Consider the following 26577-nt stretch of genomic DNA (forward strand, 5'->3'; position numbering starts at 1 on the left):
TGAATTGCTCCTTTTCCTCTTGAAGATTATTTGTGGAGCTTCTTTGAAGCCTACAAGGTAGGTGGCATCACTCCAGTGAAGTCTCAGTAAGTCATTACCAAGCACCCAGTGCATTATTCAGACAGATTCACCTTAAATTCAGGGCTGGAGTTTTGCTGAACACCTGTTATGTTCATTTCCACAAATCCATGCAACAACTGTTACAACATCTCAGGATTTCCCCTTTCCAGTCTTCTCAGATGAACGAAACTTTGCTTAGTCCCTCATGAGTTGTAAAACAGCATAGATTTTCTTCTGGTTTCTTGTCACCAGTCTACAGCCTTTTGGGGGCAACTGCAAGTTCCATTGGGCACATCACCATTGGGCACAGGCCTTAGACTTTGACTTTTGCTGCCTGAGCTCCTAGAAGCCTTCAAAATCACAACTCGTGTTCTTCCAGTTTGGCAATGTAAAACAATTCTAGAATTTTGCTTATCTGTGTCCCTTTTCTTTTTTTCCTCTCAGTTAGATTTTGGCCTGGCAATTCCTTTCTGTGTTAATTCTTCAAATATAAGATGTTCTTGAAAAGCAACTAACTCTAAAATCCAATGTTCATTGAAACATTAAATTCCAAAGGTAAAATATAAAATTGGAATCCAATTAATTAAATACATTTTCTAAATTATGGGATTTCCAAATAAGTGTAATTAGTTAAGTACTTTGAGAGATTTTATAAACCCAGCAATCTGAATTAATTTTAAATATTTGTTGTGCCTATATGAATGTTCTGGGTGAAACAAAAAACAAAACAACAACAAAAACCCACAAGATAAAAACAGTAAAATTGATTTCTACAAGATAAAAATTATTAAGCAAATGAAAAAGATTTAACACAGATTGACTGTATTTTTTTAAAAGTGAAAGCTAGATTCATGTATTTTATATATTTTTTGAAAAGAAATCTAAATGATAACTTTAAAACAGGAATTTATATATTTTTGAATATATAAATGTCTCAATTTTCCACTCAACTCAGATTTTGCACTACGTAAATAAAACAAAATTAGTTAAACTTGTCAAGGAAAAATGAAAAGTTAAAATGTTTATACTTCACTACTTTGAGAAAACAACCCATGAAATTTTACAAACCAACATGTGATAAGTCAAGGTTTTATCATTTTATGTTCACATATATATCAGAAATTTTACTCAATATATATGTATAAAATTTTATATATTGGGCTAGGAAAATATTCTCCATTAAGAGGTATAATTTAAAGTAAGAAAGCCAGATGTGGTGGCACATTGCTATAACCCAACTCAGAAGCATAAGGCAGTAGGATCACAAATTCAAGGCTGGCCCCAGCAACTTATGAGACACTGCCCAAAAATAAAAAAAATAGAAAGGACAGGGGATAAAAACCATCCCTGGGTTCCTGCCCCAGTATCTGCCCCCTTCTCCCACCAAGTAAGAAAACTTAAAATGCTAATTAATTTAATTGGGTAATCATTTAAAAAAATAAATCTTTCTCTTGTCATACATTAAGCTAATTCTAAATGTCAAAGAATCTTATTCAAAAATACTTAAATATTGGGGTATTAGGCCATTCAGATGGGCCTCTAGCTTCAGCCTCCCAAGTAGCTACCCTAATTCTATCCTGCCCAGTAAACATTCTTTTTAGTGTTCTTTATATAAAACAGATTTTTAAAAAATTAATCCAATGTTAACAGTGATGATACTGGCCACTTACAATTTTATATTTATGAAAATACTACTCTGTTGTACACTGATATCATAAAAGCTATACTATTTATGGAAATTAGAATTCAAAGTAGAAAATGTTATTATTCCCCATCATGGATTTTTCATTCAACAAATATTTATAATGCTACTATATGCATTGTTCTAGCATATCAATGTGCAAGAGACAAATTAGAAACACAATCAGTAAATTGTTCAGTATGTTAGAAGGTGGTATTACTAGATGAAAAGGAGAGGATGGTAAAAGGAGTTCTGTGGTGTTGAGAATGAGGGTGGCAATTTTAAATATGGTAGACACAGATCTCACTGAGAGAGCAACATTTCTGTAAAGATTTGAAGAAAGCAAAGGAGCTAGTGAAACTGCTTTCTATAGAAATATGGTTAGGTAGATAAAAACATAAAAAAAAAAAAATGTAAGATGAGTATGTTTCTGGATTAAGTTTAAGGAACACCAGGGGAGTGTGACTGGGGAAGCAACTTTACTGTATAGATTGATTATCTGTTCAGCAAATATTATGCACAAAAATGTATACCTAATGATATCTTAGTATCCATTATTTATCAATCAGCCTACGTGAACTGTTACAGAAACAAATGATTCTTAAAACATAAAAATGTCAACTTTCCATATAATGACTAGAGATACAGATATAAATTCATGAAAAAAAATCACCAATTAAAAAAAAATCCTATTTCTTCCTGGAATAGAACCCTGGTTATTTTAATGTTTTTGGAGTCTAGAAAAGTAGACAAACCTGAATAAAAACCAGGTTACAAACTCAGTGATCAAAGTTCCACTATAATCCTCAACCACTTTTAATGTTATAAGACATTTCACTTAATACCATCTTTCAAAAATATCACATCAATTTCTTATTAATATTTCCTCTTACAAATTCTTCTGAATACTTTCCTCTTCATAACACATTGCCTAGATAAGCAATCTACCCTAACAAATTTTTTGGTTTCATAAATCAAGAAAATTAAAAACTTTGAAAACATAATCAACTGATTTAATTTTTGACAGATGTTTGGAAACCACTGTTTACAATATTTATGTATTTCACAGGTGTTCAGGTATTTTGAAGGTTTTTAATTATTTCAAAGGTATTCAGAAGATATCAAGACACTAGTTTCAGGATTCTACATTATTTCAAGTTTTGATAGTAGGATCAAAAAATATTAAGTTGTATCTTTTAATCTGGGTTATTCTTTGTTCCTTTGGTACAACTGTCCCATTTAAAATACATCTTTGTGTTAACCTAAGTTTTAACCAAAAGAGGGGGCAAAGTTTCATGTTTTTTCATTACTAAATGCATAACAAATGAACAGTTTTTTCTTTTCCTAATCAGAATAACTTGGGAACTGTACAACATTGCATGAGCTAAACACTTGATGATATATCTTTGAACTAGTAAAAACATGTTACCCATGGTGAAAATATTTCTATGCATCAAATTGTTTCATGCAATTGCTCCAAGTTTTGCTTACTATGGAAAAAAACTATTCTCCGTTACAAAAGGATTTCTCTCTAAAAATGAAACTTCTGGTTATTTTAATGTCACATTTTCTTCAAACGGTATGAAGACTATTAAGAAGGTTTTACAGCTTAATTCTTTAAGATTCAAATATAAAATTAAAAATTAATGAAACCAACATAATTTCTAACCAATATGCAACTGAGAATTAAATAGGAAGTCTGCACTCGTTAACAAAATATGGGTCCAGAATTATATATGCAACTCTAAACTTTTTCTAGAGAAAAATTATATTCACTTTATTGCTTTAGCCATTATAAAATTTCATGTATTCTTGAATTTTCTCCAGTTTTATTCCCAAACAGTCTAGCTGCAATTGTAGATTAACTATTAGATTATTATACTCACATATTCCTAATAAGAAAAAAATTATAATAGCCACAATCATCTGTTTATAACACTAGAAAGACTAGAAGCAATATTCCACATAAAAACCATCAGGCTAAATTTCTTCAACTTAATTAAAGCATGGTTTTCCTTTCTCTGTAGGGTCTCTATATTTGAAGATTTCTACTTCCAACCTTTGTTCAGAAGTTTTAATTCTTTAAGAGGATTTCCTTGATCTACTCTCCCCAGATTTTCTCTATGTAATTGTCTCCTATATCAAACAATAAATCTTTACTGAGTTGACCACAACACCTAACACATGGTATGTGTTTACTAAGTAGATACTGGAAGTTTAACAAATTTTAGAAGCAGTTTAGGAAGTAACACAATTTTTTTTTTTGATATGTAAAGTGAAACCAAGACTTTGAAACAAGTCACATATAATGGTGCTTGCCTACAATCCAAGAGACTTGGGAGACTGAGGCAAGAGGATCACAATTTTGAGGCCAACCTGGACAACTTAGCCAGACTCTGCTTCAAAATAAAAAGGAGCAGGGATGTAGCTCATTGGTTAAGCTACTCCTGAGTTCAAGTCCCAGTTACCCACCCACCTCCAAATCTGAAACGAGACATTTTTTTTTTTTAACCTACGATCATGTTAAACCTATGAAAATACACAGATGGTGTGGGGCCTGAAATAATTCCAAACGACTTTTTTGAAAATCTATAAAGCCAAGTCAATTGTAGTACTGAAAGAGTTTAAAACTTGGGGAACTTTTTCATAATATAACCAAGGCAAATACACAAACAGGCACTTGTAAATTTCATTCTACTAAAAACTTACCATGTTAGGGTACTTTTAAGAACTATGCTTTCACATGTAAAAGTACTTGCCCAGTGGGTTTGTTTAAAAATTCTGCCTGTATAAATTTGTATAGACTCCTAAAAGTCACAAACTATATCTTATACACTCTTTTTTAATAGATATTCTTTATATTTATAAAGTATCATAGAATAACCATCACTGATCGCTTTTAAGTAAACTTCCACAGTTCTGCCAGGTGTAGTACATACATCTGTAATTCCAGCTACTTGGGAGGCTGAGGTAGGAGGATCCCAAGTTCGAGGACACTGTCTTTCAAAATGAAATAAAAGGGGCTATGAATGTACCTCAGTAGTAGAATTCAAAAGTTTAAGTTCAATTCCCAGTACAGACAATAAACACATAAATAAATATGTACATACATACACAAACTATATTTGAATTGTGAGAATCTTGGAATTGCAAATTTTGGTACCAGTAAATAATTCAAATTGTGACAAACTCTAATGATGGTTTACTTACAATAAAATTGATGAATTGTATCAGGTAATTGCCTAAAGAACATATTTCAGTTTTCAGTGACATGGACTGACGATGTTAAAAAAGTTTATTTTCAATATCTAGGCCTGATAAACCATCTATTACCAATAAGTGAAAATGCTGATCTAGTTTCAATAAATATGATTTTTCCATAAACTACAGAAAATTTTCTAATATTTTAAAGACAGCTAGATATGCCTCTGATGTCAATCATTCATTTCTATTTTTGCATGAAGTTGTTTCATAATCTCAAATATTAATGTCTTCCCCCCCAAAAAAGAACATATTCACAATGAGTAGTCTAGTCTATAGCCTCTCAGAAACATTTTTTAAGACTTCTATACTTTTTTTTGAAAGAGTATGAAGACAAATTAAAAGGATATAATTCTCCACTTAAATACTTAATTTTGGCTAAATTAGAAACACATGATAAAGATACAACTCACAATATCGAGTGGTTAAAAAAAAAAGTGTTCTTATGAATTTAACAAAAGCCCCCAAATTACAAAGACCTAGCCATCTTATGCACAAAATTACTATTATTTGAAATTAGATCCAAATACAGTTAAAAATTTAAAAGACTAAACGGGTGCAGTGCATGGAAAAGCAACAAGTAAAATTCTAGATAGTATTTTTAAAACATGCTGAATACAGTGGCACATGCCCAGCAACTCAGGAGGCTGAAGCAGGAGAACAGCAAATTCTAGGTAAACTTGGGCAACTCAAGGAGTTAGACCTGGGGGGCAGTAGAGTGCTCACTGGTAGTGCCCTTGGATTCAATCTGAATAGGGACTGGGTATTCACTATATATTTTCTTGAAACTCACTTGAGATCTATCAGAATAAAAAAAATTGAGAAGAAAAAAAATTGAACAACTTGCTTAATTAAATGAACAATTTTGTATGAAGCCTAATTTTTGTTTGCATGGAAGTTACTGCACCATGCCATCTTCTGAAAGATTTGCTGAAAATTCCATTAAAGCAATTTTTTTGACTGAGTGCTTATGAAAGTCTATTTTTCCAAATATATGCCAAAATCCTGACAAACTTAATATGAAGAGAGTTAAATAAAATAAAAATACAGGGATATGTTAAAATAGCCAGATACAGTGGCACATACTTGTAATACTAGTGACTTGGGGTACTGAGGCAGGAGGATACCAAGTTCAAAGCCAACTTCAGCAATTTAGCAAAGCCCTAAGCAACTTGAGACCTTGTCTCAAAATTTTGAAAAAAGTGTTGGGGATATGGCTCACTGGTTACGTTCCCCTAGGTTCAATCCCAGGTACCCCAAAACAAAAAATCCGAAAACTGTTGAACAAAGAAAAAAGGAGTCATTTATGAACCCACTGTATTACCTATTTCCATAACTGTACTATACTCTAAATTTCTTTAGTGTAGTGGCTAGTGATTAGGAGCCTAGATTAGGGAATTAGAATTCCAGAGTTTAAATCCCTAGCTTTCCCATTTATTTCCCAGTAATTTAAGCCTAAACCACTCTAAGTCTCAGAAAAACTGAATATCTTAAGGTAATAGGAATTATACATTCCTACATCAAAGGGTAAATTTAACTAATTTTAAGTTGTAATGATCCATAAGTACTAATCAGTGCATGGAATATATTCAAAACCCAATGTTACAAATTACTGAGATAATAACTGCAAAAAATTAAGAATCTACAATGAAAAATTTTTAAAGATAACTTTTTTTACTTATTAAAAAAAAAATCTCATTCAGAAAACATTGTTACCTCCAAAAGTATCTTAAGTAATACTATAGATCTACATTTAAAATATAATAACTGAAAAAACTGCCAAGTTAATTCCATGAATAGTTTGGGAAATCTTAACTAACTGCAAATACATTAATATTTAAAGTAAAATAGGTTAAAGTAAAAATATTTTTTAAGTTCCCCTTTTCGTTCCCTTACTGTAAGGACAATTCTAAAGACAACTCTGGTCTAGAATACTTCGTTGTACTTTTCCATTTGTCTTAACTTACAAACAACATGAGCTCATATTAGTTTTCTCTTTTGATAGGGGAGCATCAAGTTGAAAACTAATACACAAAGAATAACAGAAAAAGACCATTGTTGTGATGTCAAGTAATTTAATTAGTAATAGAAATAGAATTTTAAAAAATAATCTAGAACAAGGGAAAAAAGGATTAAATTAGAACATTATTGTTCCTTTAAAATGGGTTAATACAAATGTGCCACCCTTATGTGAGATGTTAATAAGAGCAAACTGCCACAGGTGAAGGAGGATGAGTGGCATATGGGAACACTGTGTGCTTTACAATCAATTTATCTATATACCTAAACTGCTGCAAAGATAAAAGCTTATTAATTAAAAAAAAATAGGACTAAAACTCTCCTGATATTGACAGCCTAGTTTTACAAAGAATTTTGTATGGTGTAAAAACATTGTTTCTAAGCAATTATTGTAGTTGATCTTTTAGCCATTACCTTATGCCAGTCATTAAATTTTTGTTTCTTAAAAAAAAAAAGTGAGAAAAATAAATAAATTTTTAAAATGGGTTAATGGTTGGTTCTATAGGAAAATATTCTATATAAGCTGTTCATAGCAAACCATAAGTAACACTGAGCCTATGTGGAAGTTACATGGGTACTCACTATACATTTTCTTGAAACTCATTCGAGATCTATCAGAATTTTTAAAAATTGAGAAAAACAACTTGCTTAATTAACTGACACAGTAATTTAATGGAAGAGCTTTAGGTCCCAGCAGTTATAAATGCCCACCTCCAAATTCTGTCATTCCTATTCCTACATACTACAATTTTTGAGTAACCTGCAAATTCCTTGGATTTATATTATTTAAAAAATATCACTTCTACTCTAGATTATTAGGCCAATATTACATTAACACAGATATTGAATAAAGTTCTGTCCTTGTAGTAGAGGAACATGGCAAAGAACCACCCCTTCCCTTGCTAAACCTGAGATAAAATTTAATATAAAATTTCTTTTAACTGAACTTGAATATTGACTTTTTGTGAGTACTGGCTCTTTAAATCTCAATTATCAATTCAGGAGATTCAAATTCACAATGGACCAGCTCACTTATCTAATAAAGTTGTTTAAACACAACATTAGTCAACACAATTTATTTAGATGATCTTTTTGACACATTTTCTAAGTTATTTTTAAAGAGATCATTGATTTTTAAAAAAAACTCTTGTAAAATACTGAATAATTTGTAGTCACAGTAACAAAACATCTACAACCTCAGCCACTTGGGAAGCTAAGGTGGAGTATTGCAAGTTCAAGGCCAGCCTAATCATCTCAGGGAAACCCTGTCTCAAAATAATCAAAAGGGTTGCAGATGTAGCTTAGTGGTAAAGTGCACCTTGAACCCCTGCCCCTCAAAAACCAAAAACAAAAAAAACCTCACTTGATTAAGTAAACCAACAGTTATTTCCAGTAGGTTACAGTGGTTCATATTAAAATTTAAGTTCCTATACAATGTAACTGTGTGGATGGAGTAGGTTTTTTGGTTTCTTTCCCTGTAGGCTAAGAATTGACAGTCAGTACTGACAAGAGTACATTATTTTATATTGGGAAAACTTGCTAAAAAGGCACTTTAATCTTCCAAATAGTCTTATCGAAATACACTCACTAGTAAGCTGCTTACAAATGGGGGGAAAAAAGTGTGGAGAGAAAGTTAATACTTCCCAGTTGTTTCCAAACATAATTAAACTTTGAGACACAGAAATAGTACCCATTTACATTGAACAATAAACATTGAAAAACACTAGCTAATAAGGAAAAATATTGCTGATTCAGGGAAAAATCAACAGGTTCAAATGGAAGGGCAGTTTTTGGCAGAAAACTGATTAAAAGTATCGTCAACCTGCCCCCAATAGTAAACTCCCTTATGACACTACACTTTTTGAGAACATTTTATATGGTATTGTCATCCTGTACATTTGTTTTTTTATAAGATTTTACATTACTGAATAAGGATTATTTACAGTCTCAAAGTAAAGACTTTTGAGGGGTAGGTGCTGGGAAACCAACCCAGGCACTTGTAAATTCTAAGAGTTTTCTCTCTACCCTGGAGCTCTACTCTCTGCTTTCACATCATGATTTTTTGTACTAATTACAAAACAAAAATTATTACGCAGTGGAGAAACTGGTCGACACCTAAAACACACCATCAAAATTGACATCAATAGCTGGACATGGTGGCATACTCCTGTAATCCAAGTGCCTCAGGAGGCTGAGGCAGAAGGATCCCAAGTTCAAGGCCAACCTCAGCAACTTAGTGAAACCCTGTCTCAAAAACAACAACAACAACAAAAAAAAACTGGCTGGGAGATGTGGTAGTGGCTAAGAGACCCTGGGTTAATCAACCTCTAGTACCAGGGGAAAAAAAAAAAAAGACAGACATACATCACCAATAAGGGGCAAATGAACATCATGCCGTCTCTGGATGAGTTGGACTTAGAATGAGTGACCATTTCTGTAGCTTTTCAGCCAAAACATAAACCTAAACTGGATGAGTACACATGAAATTTAAGGACTGGCAAACTTCCACATCAAAGGAGACTAAAGAGGGCTGGGGATATAGCTCAGCTGGTAAGTGCTTGTCTTGCATACACAAGGCCCTGGACTCAATCGTCAGCACCACAAAGGAAAAAAAAAAAGATTAAAGAGAAATGACAATTATATATGTTTAGTGATCTTAAACTAGATACTGATTAAGAAAATTGCTATAAAGGTCAATGCTCTAAAAAGTAGGCCATAGATGGCAAATGTTTAATTTCCTGAGTTCAATAGTAGTTTATATATAAAAGTATATATTTATTATTGGAGAACACAAATACTAAAGGTCATAATGTATGCAACTCATTGATTAACCATTCAAAAAGAATTGACAAAACACATACAGATGGCCCTAGAAATCTATGGGTTCAAACAAATTTAACCAACTGCAGATTGAATATGTAGATTTATTATTATTCCCCAATTACTTCAGTATAATTAAGCACTATTTACATAACATTCACATTGTACTAGATATTGTAAGTAATCTGGAATGAAATATATGAAATAATATAGGTTACATGCAAATGCTATGCCATTTTATACAGAATTTGAGTAAGCATCTATAGAATTGGGGTACTGAACAAAAGATGAATGCATGTCATAATATTAACTACTGGCCAATCTGAGCAAAACAGATATGGGAGGTTTTTTTGCATTATTCTTGCAACTCCCCATAACTGTAAACAATTTCAAAGTACGTTAAGTTCATTATAAAAACTATTTAAATTGTATATGCCTACTTGTATCCTTTAAAAGCAAGGCTTTCTGTTCAACCCATGCAAAGATCAAACCATGTGATTGGCATACAATTTGCATGTTCAATTCTAAATACTAATAATCTAAATAATGTTTTTATTTTCTCAACTACCATATCAAAATTATAAGAACCACGGAATCTTCAAATTTCTTGATTGCTACACAGTAGCTAACAATGATAACCAAATGGCAAAACACTGTTTAAATACAAGAAATGTTATTATCAATCTGCCCCAATATAGTACTTGAAACTCTCAAGACACTTCACTTTAATAAGAATATTTCATAGTATTGTCATTTTTCATATTTGTTTTGTAGCTTACTGAAGTGATTCTCAATTAATGAAAACCCCCATTAAAAAATCATCCTTGGTTTGATTTAAAAACTGTTGAATTTTGCCATTAAGAAAATATTTATTTTGTAAGAGGATATGAGTTTAAAATGGCTGAACACTTATAGTGAAAAATCCCAAAATGAATTGAAACTTGGCTACAAAAGTAACCAGTTCCTTTGAAGACACTCTGTTCCAAACCCCTAAAAGAATTAGTACCCATACTATTCATAAGTCTCAAATACCGGGTCTTGGGCTGGAGCTCAGTGGCAGAGTGCTTGCCTAGCGCATGTGAAGCCCTGGGTTCAATCCTTAGCAACAAGTAAAAAAATAAATTCTGTCCATCTAATACAACAAAACTATTTAAAAAGCACTCAAGTACTAGTTGAATATAGATGTTAAATGACAAAACTGAAAATACTGATATATGGTATTCTTCTTTAAACTAATGTCAGCTACTACAAAAAGCTGCAGCTAAAAAATTTTTTTAAGCCACATCTAGGTTGAGTGACCCTCCGGTGAGATTTAGGATTTCCTTAGAAGTTACCTGATTCTTAAGTCTGGCATCCATGTTTTTACTTTTTTTTTTTAAGCTTATGGAACCAGAAAATTGGGTTTCAAACCCGAACAATTCAGTAAAATATTGTCAAAGCTAAAATGACTATTCCTAATCAGATCTAAAATATCATACTATCACCAAGCATGTAGCACAGGTTTCACTATTTCTTGGTTATACAGGAAAAACAAATTGTTTTTATTATGTTGATGAGTATAAGGAATGTTCTGTCACACATAAACTGTACTGACAGCAGGAATATTTGATTACTGCCCTCTAATGCCTCATTTCCTGAAACTGGCTGAATGAAAACACCTTAACAAAAATATATCATGTATCCATTCTTCAGAGATTGAAATGTGGCATTACTGGGATGCTAACCTAGTAGTTTCTATGCTTTTAAGGCATCTTGGCTGACCAAGCAGGGAAATGTGAAAGATCTGGCTCTAAAGTATAAATTTGATTATTCATGTGCAAAATGAGAGGACCAGAAGTTGGGTGTGGTGATGCATGCCTGTAATTCCAAAGGCTCAGGAGGCTGAGGCAGGGGGATTACAAATTCAAGGCCAGCCTCAGCAACTTAGTGAGACACTCTCAAAAGAAAAAATAAAAACAGCTGGTTCAATCTCCAGCACCAAATAAACAAAAGATAACAAAATGAGGGGCCAAACAGATACAAATTTCTAGTTTGGAAGATAGCATTCATTTTGGCTTTAAATATGCAAAACTCATAGTATTCAATCTAGCAATTGAAAAAATAGAAGAAAAATCACTATTAAATGGCCAACATTCTTCAAGTCTAATATGAAAAACTGCAGAAATTATTGCCATAAAATAGGCCATTTCCCATATATAAATTTTTGGGTAAGGGAAGACCTTTCAAGAGCTGAAATTTCACACCTAAATAAAAAGACTATTAAATCACAGAACATTTTCTATCATAAAATTGAGTTGTTTTTATAAATATCAAAACAGTTTCAGTAACTCATCTTTGAACCTTATATTACATTTCAACATTATCCCAAGACTACAATTCAATATTGCTTTGACATGGCAATGTCTTCAGAATTATCATTTCACATCTCCAAATAGGATACTTTTCTTTGGAGGTCTCTCAGCATACAAAATGGTAACTTACCCACATTATGATTCTTTGAGCCTTATTAAAGCAGATGCAATTGTCAACAAGTTGTATTCAACTTGTTCACCATTTTTGTTGTTGTTCAAATTGCTGTGAATTCTGTTATGTGGAGGGAAAAAAAATCTAGACTTCAACCTGTTACACCATTATAAAAAACCAACTATTTGTTTTCTGGTAGAAATTTCTTAAGAGCAAAACTGTTTGGTAATAAAAAGTTTAAGACTAAAAATAAAATTCTTTACAAGCTAATAAATAGATTCTTATCCATTTATAAAAGTGGAGCTTTTTATAGGTATCACTGGCAATATTTTAGACATCTTCATTTCCTGGAAGTGCCTTGCAGATGCATATAAAGTAACTGTGTGAAAGCTGATCTACTAAACAAAATAAAAATAATGAAACGAGAAAATATCTGAGCCTTTGATGTTAAGTGGTCTTTTTTTTTTTTAAGCAAGTGAATTGCAATCTGGTTCTTTGCCTAAATGCTTACACCCTGAAAAGGCTTTTATGTGGTGAAATTAGTTCTCTTCCCAAATATAGCCGATTTTAGCTCTGTAATATTATAAAAGGCTTAAATGTATTTTTTCACAGATGCCATGTTGGAGAATATCTCTAATACCTCTTGGGAAGGGACAGGGAGCACAATTCAGAAATTATTCCCTACAATTTTTAAAAAAATATTTTTAGTTACAGATGAACACAATGCCTTTAATTTATTTTTATGTGGTGTTGAGAATTGAACCCGGTGCCTCACATGTGCTAGGCAAGTACTCTACCACTGAGCTACAACCCCGCCCCATATTCCCTGATTTTAATGACTATATTCATGATAATTTTTAAAAAGATTAGGTATTAAATAAATGTTATCCTATAAATACCCAGGAAATTTTATGCTAAAACACAACTACATTCAAGAAAAACAATGAACCACATGATCACAATTTTAGAATGTATTTTGTTATTTATAAATCTAGTTAGATATATGCTTTCCCATATTTTCAGGTATCATAACTCTTATTAAACAAAATAGAATAAGCCTTTAAAGAGAAAAGAAAATGATCATTTTTAAATGTTTACTAATGATTGCTGAGGTTATAATTTTGTATGCCCGTGATACCAGTGATTTGGGAGACTGAGGCAGGAAGATCCCAAGTTTGAGACAAATCCCTGTCTTAAAATAAAAAAAAAATAAGGACTGGGGATAGAGTTCAGTGATAAAACATCCTGGGGTTCAATTCCCAGTACCAAAAATAAAGCTGAGAAATACAAAGGAAATTAGGTTGATTAGTACAGTTTTATGCTTGAAAGTGGCTTTTTTTACATAAAAGAATTACCCAAGCCAGGTGCAGTTGGTGCATGCCTGTAATCCAAACAGTTTTGGAAGGCTGAGGTAGAAGGACTGCAAGCTCAAAGGAAGCCTCAATAACTCAGGGAGGCCCAAGGTAACTTAGTGAAACCCTGTTTCAAATTAAAAATATAAAAATGGCTAGGGATATGGCTCAGCACCTCTGGGTTCAATCCCTGGTAACAAAAATAAAATAAAAATTACCTTGACAATACAAAGGGAAAACATAGGTTTTATTTAAAGAAATTTTGTAACCCTAGTGACTATATCCTTTTTTAAAGATTCAGTATGAAATGTCTTGGGAGAAAAGGCCCCAAATCGGAGGGAAAGTGTATATATAGATCATGTTAGTACAAGTGATAACACCTAAATGCTGCTATGATATCGACAGAGGAAAAGGATGGAATTAGACATTTTAATAAAACCTAAAACAGTTTACTGTTTGTAATGATGAACACACAAGTACTTCTTTTACTTATCAAAGAGTACTTTAGTTTTTCAAGAACTTTCAGATATTTGATCACTCAGTTGTGTTTGCAAGTACTTTCTGCTGTTTAACATTTCTATTCTACATTTATTTATGCATTTAAAAAACTGTGGATAAAAAAAAGCATATTGAATTTTAGAGTAAAATCTGAATAATCACACAGACATGGACCAACATTTATTACAAACAGGAAAAGTTTGGATCTATAAGAGTACAGAATTTTTTTTGAAGGGCAGCAAACTGAAGTATAAAAAAATAAATCACCATGATCTATATAATATTTTCACCTGCATTTTAAAATCACATTCATTCTTTATACAAAACATTATAATACAGTAATTTAAAATGCTATGTAAAAGTATTAAACAGTGTCAACAGCAGGAAAGTTTTATTTCAATTTAGGTCACTCATGATCCATCCTGAGGTTCACCTCCATTTTCCAAGAAGAAAGGTTATTTTGAAAAACTGAAATTTATAGTTCACAACCTAGTATTTATAAGGAAAGAAAAACCAAGTAAAGAATTCATATTTTAAAGTTTTTAAAATAAAAAGCAATCAATTCTCTATATATTTTTATTAAAGAATTACAACTTTCACAGACATCAGGTTACATTGTTGCTATTACCAGCAGTATTACCTTCTTCATTTCTCCTTCAGCTACCAAGAAAAACATCCTTCTGTTGGAATATTTCTTATCAATGTGGCTCAATTCAAAACAAATTACTTCTAACAATATTGTAGCTTATATGTCGTCATATCGATCACCCAATTACACGAAAAACTACAGAAACCATAGGAGAAAGGGAGGCTTAAAGGAATATGGTGAAATTGTACAGCTTTTTGCAATTTTGTGCCGAGTGACCCTTTTGATCACTGTAAAAAGTGGTTCTATAAAGAGCACTGAGACTGATTAGGAGAGGAATACAAGTGTTAAAATAATTTTGTATTTCTTAAAACAAAAATAAAACTGAATTTAAGTCATTTGTATACAATTAAAACTAGAGATATTTTAAATGTTTCCTTTTATAAAACTAGGAAGCAGTAGTTTTATATCACAGCAGATAGATTTAGACTACTGATAATTTATCTCTTTATGAATACTCCTAAAATAACTTGCTCTTATTATTTTGTTAAGGCATGTGAAGCGGAGGTTTGGAATGCAGAGTAAAGAAAGCATTTCAAGGAAAAGAGACAAGTATCATTTCCCAAATATTATACAACACTAAAAAGTAACTTGGACTAATGTTCAAACTTATGTAGTATGTTACAAAGAACATGAGCCTAAATGCCCATTTGCTAGAAAGCAACTTTACCTCCATCGGTTTCTATATTGTAGCAAAAAAATGAAAGTGGGTAATAAGTTAAGGATAACATCTTAAAACCCCAATTTTATAAAGGCAGGTAATACTAAACTCTCACTAATGTGAGAAAAGCTCGTATTAGTATCATTTAACTTCATTTTAAATAACTATAATATGCTCTGATTTCCAATGTGTTTCAAATTCAAAAATAATTTTTTTTCCTGCCCCTCAGAACTTGAGCAGCATGTTCAAATAATTTCTCCAGGGAAGAAATTTACTTTTCTTAAAGATGTATATATTTTCTACTAGAAAATATTAATATATTTAGAATTGTACATGAGTTTGGCTTAATATAAATAAATGAAACGTCACAATTTCCCCACCATGAATTACCAAGTTACAACAATGTATTAACACAACTTTATTTTCTTGAGAGTGCATACAGGATGTTATGTAAACACTGTATTACTTTCAATGTAAAGACATTCTTATTATTAACTCAGATATTTTAAAAGTATTATAAACAGGTTATATGTCCTCTCCAGATATAAAGGTCACACTGAATGATGTGACCAAACAAAATTTTAGCCTTCCACAGGCAAAAAACAAAACAAATAAACAAACAAACAAAAAAAACCCCACAATGTGAAAATAAAAATAGAGAGCAAATCAGTAAAGACAAAAACACAGCTTGGGTATGCATATCTGAAACCAGTGTTCAATGTAACAAGTGAATTCCTAAATCAGAAGTGTAAAAATTTAAATATACATATTTGTTACCACTTTTCTCAATAGATGATTTATATACAACATACATATTATGTGTTTATACATACATATTTGTGTACTTGTTGTGTATATGAGTGTGAAATAACTGCAAACATTACCAATAAATCAGGCAACTGCTAGTAGCTGTGAAATATACAAAATGAGCCTATTATTTAGACAAATTTCAGCCCCTGGGAATACCATATGTTCTTTTTCAGATTTTTTTTTTTTTTTTAAAGAATGCAGTTTTTATATCAGTTAGAAAATGGAAGAAGCAAACTCATGGTATTCATAATTACAGAATGCAGTAGTATCTGCCAATTTCAATTTAGCTTATGCTATAATAAAATGCATTGATAATATCTAAATGCTGGAGAAGACTCAAATTATTACTTTAAAACACAAAAAAGATTATATATTATGTTCATTTTTGATAAGTTTAAATATAAGCTAATGTGTCTGTAAAGTCAGACTAGAATTGTAGACCAGGTGCAGGTGATCCAGGTTCCTTGCTTTAATACAAAGCAGCACTGGCTTCACACTCAGGCCTCACCAGTTGAGTTTCATGCCTGCCTACACTGGCGATTAAAATATAGAAGGAAAGAAATGGTCCAGAGAATAGGGATGAAAATTTAAGCATATGGATCAAAACTACCAGACTCCACATAAGGCACAATCGCATTCACACAAACACACAAACCATATACACAACCTCACACACAAAAATAAAACACACATGATGTTCTTGCTATGGTCCAGTAACTTCCCTCCCACAAAGTAATACAATCTAAATTATAGCACAAATTTAGTGAGTACACTGTAGCCTCTATTTAACTCTACTGTTGGTTGGGTCCATTCTGAGGACACATCACAGGTGACACTGTGTTGTGCTGAACTCTGTTCAATACTACTGATGGCTGAGGTCCTTTAACAAGGTCTAAACAGACCCACATAATATAAAATTTCAGCTACAGTGAAAAATGTTGAGGCTGCAGTGTACTTAACTACATTGAGAATTTATATTACAAAGTTAACATTAAAAATAAAAGTACTGCTTAAAGTCTTATAAAGGAGTTATAAAAAGAAATGGTTATCATTTTCAGCTAAATGTGGATATCAATTATTCGCATTTCACTATTCCATCCTATTAATTTATAACCTGAAAATGATTTCTTGGTGCTGTTAGACACATTAACACTTTAAGAATGGGATCCTTATTCTTTACAGTAAACATTCCTGGCTTCAAATTTCAAGACAGATTATTTAAAAAAAAAAAAAAAAAAAAAAACACAAGAAAAACAAAAATCAAAGTATCATCAGGAAAATTATGATTAAAAAATTTGAGTTACATGAGCTTATTCCTGCATAATGTAAACTTCATCTTAAAAATGAGTGCTTACAAAGACAAACCATGCATTTTCACAAAATTAAAACTTGATATCATTCTTCTCTTCTGTTTGTTTCATTTCACCAGACACTCAAAAGACTATGAAACTAAGTTAACATTTCTGTATATTCATATAATCCCACATTCATATTAGTTTGTAAGTAGAAATAAAAAGAAAAATGAGTTCTAAATAAATGACACAGGAGGCAATAAATTGACACATGACAAGTAAATAAAAGGCTAAAGCACTCCAATACCATTGAAACTGTTTTAATGTTGTTGCAACTCCAAAATGCAACAATCATCAGCTTGTCAAAGACCCAAATTTCAAAAATTCATTTTAATTATTCCTTCATACCTATTTTACAAAATAAAGGCACGAGACATTTAAATCCTCCTTGTCCTATTTGTGCTATGTTCCTAACTTGTTTCCTATCTCTACTGTGTATGCTGCAATTCCCATCAGATGCTATATATGAAAAAATAAAATAAAATATTAACCTCTGCTTCAATGTACAGTTTCCAGAATCTGCCAGAACTTGGGAACTGGGCAACAAGGCGTTCATAAGTCTTCCGTGCTTTGTCTATAGGTTGATTCTAAAATTGAAAACCAATAAACAGCATTTACAATGTTAGGATTATGAAAATATTATTTACTGCAGAACCAAGTAGTGTGATTGGACCCATAGAGAAGGAAATGTAATCCTATATCACTAAACCTGTGCCTCTCGAATGAGAATGCTCCAAGCATCAAGGTCATATGGATTCTCTTCTAATTTCTTTTCCGCTTTCTTCACCTTCTCTGGGACATACTCAGCTGCCTGAGGAAAAAAAATAAATAACAAACTAAAGTTATTGTTTATAAAAAAATCTCATGCCCAACTTAATTCAAGAACAACACAGAACATGCCAGTCTCTAGAAGCAATGTCACAAAGCATTAAAATGTCCTCTTATAAAAGAGAACTGCATTTTACATAAAAAAATCTATGTGTACTGTATACATAATCAGAAGTCACATGCATAAAAATGAAATCAAGTGATCACTGTTTTTTATTTAATTATGATATTTTATCTTTAATATCATTTTATGTTAAATAGCATGTCATCACAGTCTCAAACTTTATGGTCGTGGAACCCCTATACTCTTAAATTCAGTCAGAAGCCAGGCATGATGGAACATGCCTATAATCCCAGTGACTTGGAAGGCTGAAGCAGGTGGGTCAAAAGTTCCAAGCCAGTCTCGGCAACATAGCAAGGCACTAAGAAACTCAGTAAGACCCTATCTAAAAATAAGTAAAATAAATAAATAAAAAGAAAGAAAAGGAGCTAGGGATTGTAGCTCAGTGGTAAAGCACCCTTGGGTTCAATACCCAGTACAAAAAGAGGGGAGGAAAAAAAAAACTCACTCAGAAAAATAGCTTTGTTTTCCACATTTGCAAATATTCTTTGACTTTTGTGTGCATGTATGGTGCTGGGGATTGAATCCAGGGCCTTGTGCGTGCAAGGCAAGAACTCTACCAAAGTGAGCTAAATCCTCAGCCCTTTGAAAAAAAATTTTTTTAAGGCAGTTGAATTTTTCTCATCTGCTTCTGCATTCAATCTGCTGTCATACCATGTTATATAGATGCTGAAAACTTCCACTGTACACTCATTAAGAGAATGTCTTAGATGTCCTTTTTTGTTTGAGATGGGGGTCTTTCTATGTTGTCCAGGCAGGTCTAGAACTTCTGGGCTCAACAGATCCTCCTGCCTCAACCTCTCAAGTAAATTGAATTACTGGTATGTGTCTTAGATTCTTTTCTTTTTTTGGTACCAAGGATTGAATCCAAGGTGCTCAACCTCTGAGCCACATTGCCTACCATTTTTATTTTGAGACAAAAATCAAAAGTTGCTAAGGCTGGCTTTAAACTTGGATCCTCCTGCCTCAGGAGCCCCTGAGAATACAGGCATGCAACAAGGCACTTAGCTGGATCTTATGTTTCTTATGAAATGATTTACACTCACATATCTTCTGAAAATCTTAGAAGCCCCTGGGGGGGTCCCTGGACCAAATATGAGAAATACTACAGTTAGAATATTCATTCTGAGCCACAAAATGTGAGCATGACATGACACAGAAATTCTATTTTGATGAAAGAAATGATTCACATATATAAAGCATAAAGAAAACTATGAAGAAGTCTGCAATGAAAGGGATTTAAAAGACATGCTAAAATGCTAAGCACAGTCATGTCTGGGTAATAAGTATTGGAAATAAAGGTAAATTTTCTCCCCTTCTAGTATTACCCAAACTCTTTAATAAGATGGCTTTTGTTGTTTTGCAGTACTGGTGACTGAACCCTGGAGCACTGTGCCACTGAACAACATACGGAGCCTTTTATTTTCAGACAGGGTTATATCAAGTTGCCCAGCCCTGACCTGGAACTTGCAACCCTTCCTCCTCAGGCTCCTGAGTATCTGGTATTATAGGCATACATCCACGCACCCAGCTGAAGGTGGTTTTATTTTTACAAAGATTTCATTTTGGGGTGGGAATGTAGTTCAATGGGTACAGCCCTTGCATAGCATGTATAAGGGAAGCCCTGGATTCAATTCCTAATACTGTAATAAAGAACAAAAAACAAAAACAAAAACAAATAACAGAAACCCTAAGATAGTAGCTACCACCTGAGGCATAAAAAACTTCTTTGTTCTGAATACTTCTGTGTACCACCAAAAAGAAAGTGATGCTCATATAAGCCAGATAAAAATTGTTTTTTTCCAGGACTTCTTGAACCCACAGTATGGAATATACATTAATAATATTTGAGGATAAAAAAAGAAAGCATTGCCATCACCGTTTTTCTTTTCCTTTCTTAAAGAATTATTTCATGTAACAATTTGTTCAGAGAAACAGATTACCTAGAAGAAATAAGCTCCTTTGAAATAAACTGCACCACTGGCAAGAATTCATTTATTTAGAATGAAAAACATTCTTGGAACTGGGGATGTGGCTCAAGCAGTAACGTGCTTGCCTGGCATGCGCAGGGCGCTGGGTTCGATACTCAGCACCACATAAATATAAAATAAAGATGTTGTGTCCACCAAAAACTAAAAGATAAACGTTAAAGAAAATTCTCTCTCTCTCAAAAAAAAAAGAAAGAAAAAACATTCTAAAAGACTACTGCAATTTAAACTAAAATTATGTTATTTTGCCGGGTGCAGAAGTGCATGCTAGCAACTCAGAAGGTAAAGGCAAGAGGATTGCAAGTTCAAGACCAACTTCGAAATTTAGCAAGAACCTAAGAACTTAAGGAGACCCTGTCTCAAAATAAAAGAGCTGGACATATAGCTCAGTGGTAAAATGCCCCTGGGTTCAATCACCAGTACCTAAAAAATAAAACTATGGGTTGGTAACAAGCCAATCACTGGACAATGTGGTTCAAAAAGAAGCAATATATGTAAAATCAGCAAGTCATAAAGGCGGCATTTCATATCAGAATGGTGAATTATTCAGTAAATATAATCTACTGTTAGAATAATTATGTCTACTTTATCAAAACAAAGTCAAGTTTCTATTTACCTTTTCTACCAAAGTAAGATAGATCAAAAATTTAAACATAGACCAACAAGGGTTTGGGGATATCACTCAGTAGTAATGCTAGGTATCTGTGTATGAGCAAATTATCAAGATCAAAATACAAATTTAGTATCTCCGACCCATGTGACAAAGCACTAAATTTATTGGTGTAAAGTCCAGTTTGCAATGAAAGAGACCAGTGACTCAAAAAGAAAATGGATGAAGAAGGCTAGAGGCATATCTCTAAGAGTGCTTCACTAGCATGCATAAGACCATAGGTTCAATGCCCAGCACTTCTAGGGCAGGGGCAATGCATATGAACAGTACAAAGAATAAACACATTAAAATCAACTTTTTTTGTTTTTGTTTTTGGTACTGGGGATAGAAGCCAGAGTTGCCCTCCCAGTGAGTTATATACCCAGACCTTTTCTCATTTTGAGACAAGATCTCCCTAAGTGTCCTGGAACTTTTGATCCTTCTGGGTCAGTTTCCTAAGTAGTTGTGATTACAGACATGTATCACCATGAGGGCTATAATTAAATTTTTAAACATTCAAAAAAAATGCAAATGAAATTCTTATAACAGAGATCAAACATCTTAAAATTAACACTGCACTGGCAAAAGTATGAAGAAAGAACCCAAAGGTGTTTTATCACTAAGCAACATCTCCAGCCCTTTTTATGTTGAGAGAGCATTTCATTAAGGTGCTTAGGGCCTTGCTAAATTGCTGAGTTGCTGGGATTACAGGTGTGCCCCACTGTACCTAGTTTAAAAAGACATTCTTAAGTTGACAGAGGGCAAGTAGTAATACTGATCAAAATTAGATATGATGGTGTCATGCCCCTCACCCCACCCCGATTCAGCACCAAAACCAAAACCAAAACTATTCAACAGGAGAGTCAGCCTCTGGGACAGGAGTCTGCTGTTATTTCTCCTTTTTTAGCAAAGCAATAACACTTCTTTTTCCTTTTTCTCAAAACTGTGTCCTCATTACAGGACTGGCACTAGTGACAAGGACTGCGCTTTGGGTAACATAACCAACTGTCTTCATTTTTGCCAATGATTTCTTCTGCCTTTTTGAACTTATGGATCACCCACAATTCAATTTTTGATCTGTGTGCTTTTTTTCCCCGCCTTCTCTAAATTGAAGTTTTGGCCCCATGTTCAGCTGGTATCTTTTCTCAAAATCTGGATATCTGATGGTTATTTCTCAAACTCACTAGATACTAAAGAGAAAACAAGGGGTTGAAAAAGCCTTTAGAAACTAAGCTATTGCTGGGTTAAACTGCATAATTCAAGACTTACATTAAACCTGCAAATGAGGATCTTAAAAATCTATAAAAATACAATATGTTCAGGTCTGTTCAATATGTTTTCGTAAGTTGCTGATGTATGTAGAAAATAGCTCAACATTGTTTTCTCCTGAGTCTTCACTAAATCTAGAGCTTGAGAGAGGTAAAATTCTAGATAACATGAGTCACTTAGCAAAGAATACTAAGATTTTTTGGTCCTCAATTCCACTTCTAGCAAATTGTCCTATTGCATATGTGCATAAAAATGTTAGTATACAAATGCATAGGCTAAAAATTGCTCACAACTGGAAATAATTTAAATACCCATGTACGAAAGGGCCAGTTAAATAAATTACAGAAAATTGTAGTCACTAAAAATAACAAGGCACGCAGCACAGTAGTGCACACCTTTAACCACAGCAGCCAGGGAAGCTGACGCAGGAGGATCCCAAGTTCAAAGCCAGCCTCAGCAATTTACCCAGTCTCTAAGCAATTTAGCAAGACCCTATCTCAAAATAACAGATAAAAAAGGGACGGGGGAGACTGGGGATGTGGCTCAGTGGTTAAGTGCCCCCAGAATCAATCCCTGCTAACAAACAAACAGCAAGGCAGGGCAGGCAGCAACATACTACCATGTCTGTAATGACAGATTTTTAAAACTCCCACAGCAGCCAAGCATAGTGGTGCATGCCTGTAATCCCAGTGTCTCAGGAGGCTGAGGCAGAAGGACCCCCAAGTTCAATGACAGCCTCAGCAACTTAGTGAGACCCTGTCTCAAAATAGAAAAATAAGAAGGGCTAGGATATAGCTCAGTGGTAAAGCACCCCTACATTCTATTCCCAGTGAAAGAAAGGGAAAATAAATAAATAAATCAGGGCAGCTTGGTACAGTGACATATCAGCTACCCATAAGGCTGAGGCAGGAAAATCAAGAGTTTCAGGCCAACCTGGACAAATTAGTGAAACTCTGTTACAAAAAATAAAAAATAAAAAACAGGACTGGGGATGTAGCTCAGTGGTAGAGTGCCCTGACTTCAACCCCCAATATCAAAAATAACAAAACCAAACAAAGCACCACACACAAAAATCACCTTACAATGTTCTTGGGTATTCTTCTGGAGCTAAAAACCTATTTGGCTAAATATTAACCCACCAAGTTGAAAAAAAAGTATCATGTGTGAATATTATATACATATATAAAAATATTTTTAGTTGCAGATGGACACAATACCTTTATTTATTTATTTTTATGTGATGCTGAGGATTGAACCTTGTGCCTCACACATGCTAGCCAAGCACTCTACCACTGAGCTACAACCCCAGCCCTCCTATGTATATTTTATAAAAGACTTGGAAGTTAGATTTTAACATCTGACCAAGCATGATCACAGCAAGAGGTATACATGACTCTTTATGAAATAAACCATTCTGTCAGTGATCTGCAACCCTGAAAGTACATTCAAATCACCTAGGGGATGGAGATTTTAAAAGATGTTCATATTCCACCCTAGATCAATTAAACCAGAGCCTCCAAGAATTCATGTAGTTTTTTTTTTTTTTTTTTAAAAGCTTTCCAGGTAGTTCTAGTCCAGACTAATTGAAAACCATGGTTATATATTACTAACCATTTTTGGTGCCACAAAAGATTTCTGCAGTTTAGTAAAGCCTATGATCCCTTTCTTCTCAGAATAATGTTAAGTGGCACAAAATAATTCTCTCCTTCCTGCCCTTCTTTTGCAATACTGGGAACTGAATTCAGGGCCCCATGTGTACCAGACAAACTATCTCTGAGCTTTCCCAGCCCTTTTTCTTTTTTTATTTTGAGACAGGGTCTAAGTTCTGAGACTAGCCTTGAATTTGCAATCCCCCTGCTTCAGTCTCTCAAATAGCTAGGATTATAGGCATGGGCCACTAGGACTGCAAATTCTAAGGAATTCCAAAGGAAACCAACTTGATATTAGCTACAGAAATGTTTTTTGAAACAAAACTTACACATAATAATATATATTAAAACATCAAAATGGCAATGAATGCAAACAAACTTTTAAATATGTCATATATTCAAATATTTATGTCACAAAAGCTGCTAAAAACTACTATTCCGGTTTCTGGTACACATTAATAATGGAAGGAAATGCTCCATTTTAATTAGACATTAGCAAGAAGTTTATTCCCCTGGTGGGCAGAGTAGCACACACTTACACTTTGAGTAGCTTGGGAGGCTGATGCAGGATGATCACAAGTTCAAAGCCACCCTCAGCAATTTAGCAAGACCCTAAGAAACTTAATAAAACCTGTCCAAAAAAACCCTAAAGGGCTGGGGATATGGTTCTGTGGTTAAGCACCCCTGGGTTCAATCCCTGGTACAAAAAAAAAAAGTTTACCTCTACCCACTACCCAATTTATGGGATCCCTAATATTCTAATATACAGGCACATAGAGGATCATCAGGAGTATCATTACATCTCTATTTTCTCTAGTCAATGATTAGTCAAACATTCATAAAACAATCTATATAGTTAATTCTCAATTGACTACATTATGGATGGATGCTACCCTAACAAGAGTACACACTGCAACCTGTGGCTCCATTTAATTTCCACCGCCCCCACCCCCGGAGGGAAAAAAAAAAAAAAAGCCTTTTGCCACAGTTAGAAACTAGAAGAATAGCCAAGTTTGAGAATGTGGCATTTTTGTCTTCTGGACTGGTGACATATTGCTACAGGGCAAAGGAAAACTGAACAGTTTTCTAGAATCCACAACAGAACTTGGGCCTCCATGAGGAATGAAGCTGACCAGGCAAAGCAGCACATGCCTATAATCTCAGCTATTCAGAGACTGAGGCAGGCAAATTTCAAGTGGAAGCCCAGACTGGCCAATCTATCTCAAAAATAAAAATAAGCTGGGCATGGTGGTGCATGACTATAATTCTAGCAGTCTGAGAGGTTGAGGCAGGATGATCACAAGTTCAAAGCCAGCCTTCAGCAACTTGAGGCCCTAAGCAATTTAATGAAATTCTGTCTCAAAAAGGACTGGAAGATAGCTCAGTGGTTAAGCACCCCTGGGTTCAATCCTCAGTACACACAGATAAATAAATAAATGAACTGGGACATAGCTCAGTGGCAGAGCACTTGTATAGTACGCTAGAGGCCCTCCGTTCAAACCTTAGTACAGGGGGAGAAAAAAAAATTGTACTACATCCTGACTCTGCTGCAAAAGCATTCCTACCAGTCACTTTATAAACAAGGACAAGTTAGGACAACCTAGGACAAGTTTCCAATGCCCATTTGTAAAGGACTAAAGTCATGACTGTTTAGTACAGCCAAAAGAACAGCTGAAGAGAAGGGAGAAAAAAAACACCAGCCAGCAGCTGTCCCAGGCTTCTATGCCATCTTTCTACCAAAAGAAACTATCAAAATACAGCTTTTTTGTCTTTGGAATAATTTATAATTCCAACATAACTCTTCAAGGAATATTAAAGAAGAATGAAGCTCCACATCAAGTGAGTAGAACAAAATTTAGAGTTTTTCTCAAAGCATGTACATTATCAATTACTTAATTTTCTAATTTAACTTCTCTGTGAAAAATAACATGTATATAACTGATTAAATGTTGGGAGATAGTGTAAGTATACATTTAACCTTTTAACTTTCCATTTTAATGACTTTATTAAGCAGTGACTGATAATATACAATTTACCCATTTGAAATAAACAATTCAGTGATGGCTTTATGAATATATTAAGTTGTGCAACATTACAAATTTTAAAAAAATTTATCACCCCCAAAAGAAATCTACATCTACTAGCAGCCACTCCCATTTCCCTCCAATCCTCCAGCACCAAGCTACCACCAATCTATTTTTTCTCTACAAAATTGCCAATTATTTCACATAAATGGAAAAATACAATATGTGGATTTTGATTTCTGGCTTTCAATTAGCATGTTTTCAAGATTTGTGTTTAAGCTTATATAAAATATTTTTCTTTTTATTGCTGAATAATATTCTATTATATGGGATAGCCTGTATTTTATTAAAGTCATGTAGTAACTCTAACACCAGGCTGCTTTCCAATGTGAAAAGCATTGAAAAAGGCCCAGGCTCTCTTGTGAA

General features: G+C 33.5%; 1 protein-coding gene across 1 annotated transcript in view; it reads right to left on the bottom strand.

Moving 5' to 3' along the window:
* The window catches only part of Cstf3 (cleavage stimulation factor subunit 3), a 77317-nt gene that overhangs the window by 40358 nt on the left and 10382 nt on the right, over window positions 1–26577 (bottom strand). The window contains exons 2-3 of the mRNA XM_076847021.1: window positions 18333–18434; window positions 18115–18210 (exon numbers count right to left, since the gene is read on the bottom strand). Coding sequence (XP_076703136.1) covers window positions 18115–18210; window positions 18333–18434 — 198 coding nt within the window. The remainder of the gene's footprint in view (window positions 1–18114; window positions 18211–18332; window positions 18435–26577) is intronic.

Source organism: Callospermophilus lateralis, chromosome 2, assembly GCF_048772815.1.
Source record: "Callospermophilus lateralis isolate mCalLat2 chromosome 2, mCalLat2.hap1, whole genome shotgun sequence".
In the NCBI taxonomy this organism is placed as follows: Eukaryota; Metazoa; Chordata; class Mammalia; order Rodentia; family Sciuridae; genus Callospermophilus; species Callospermophilus lateralis.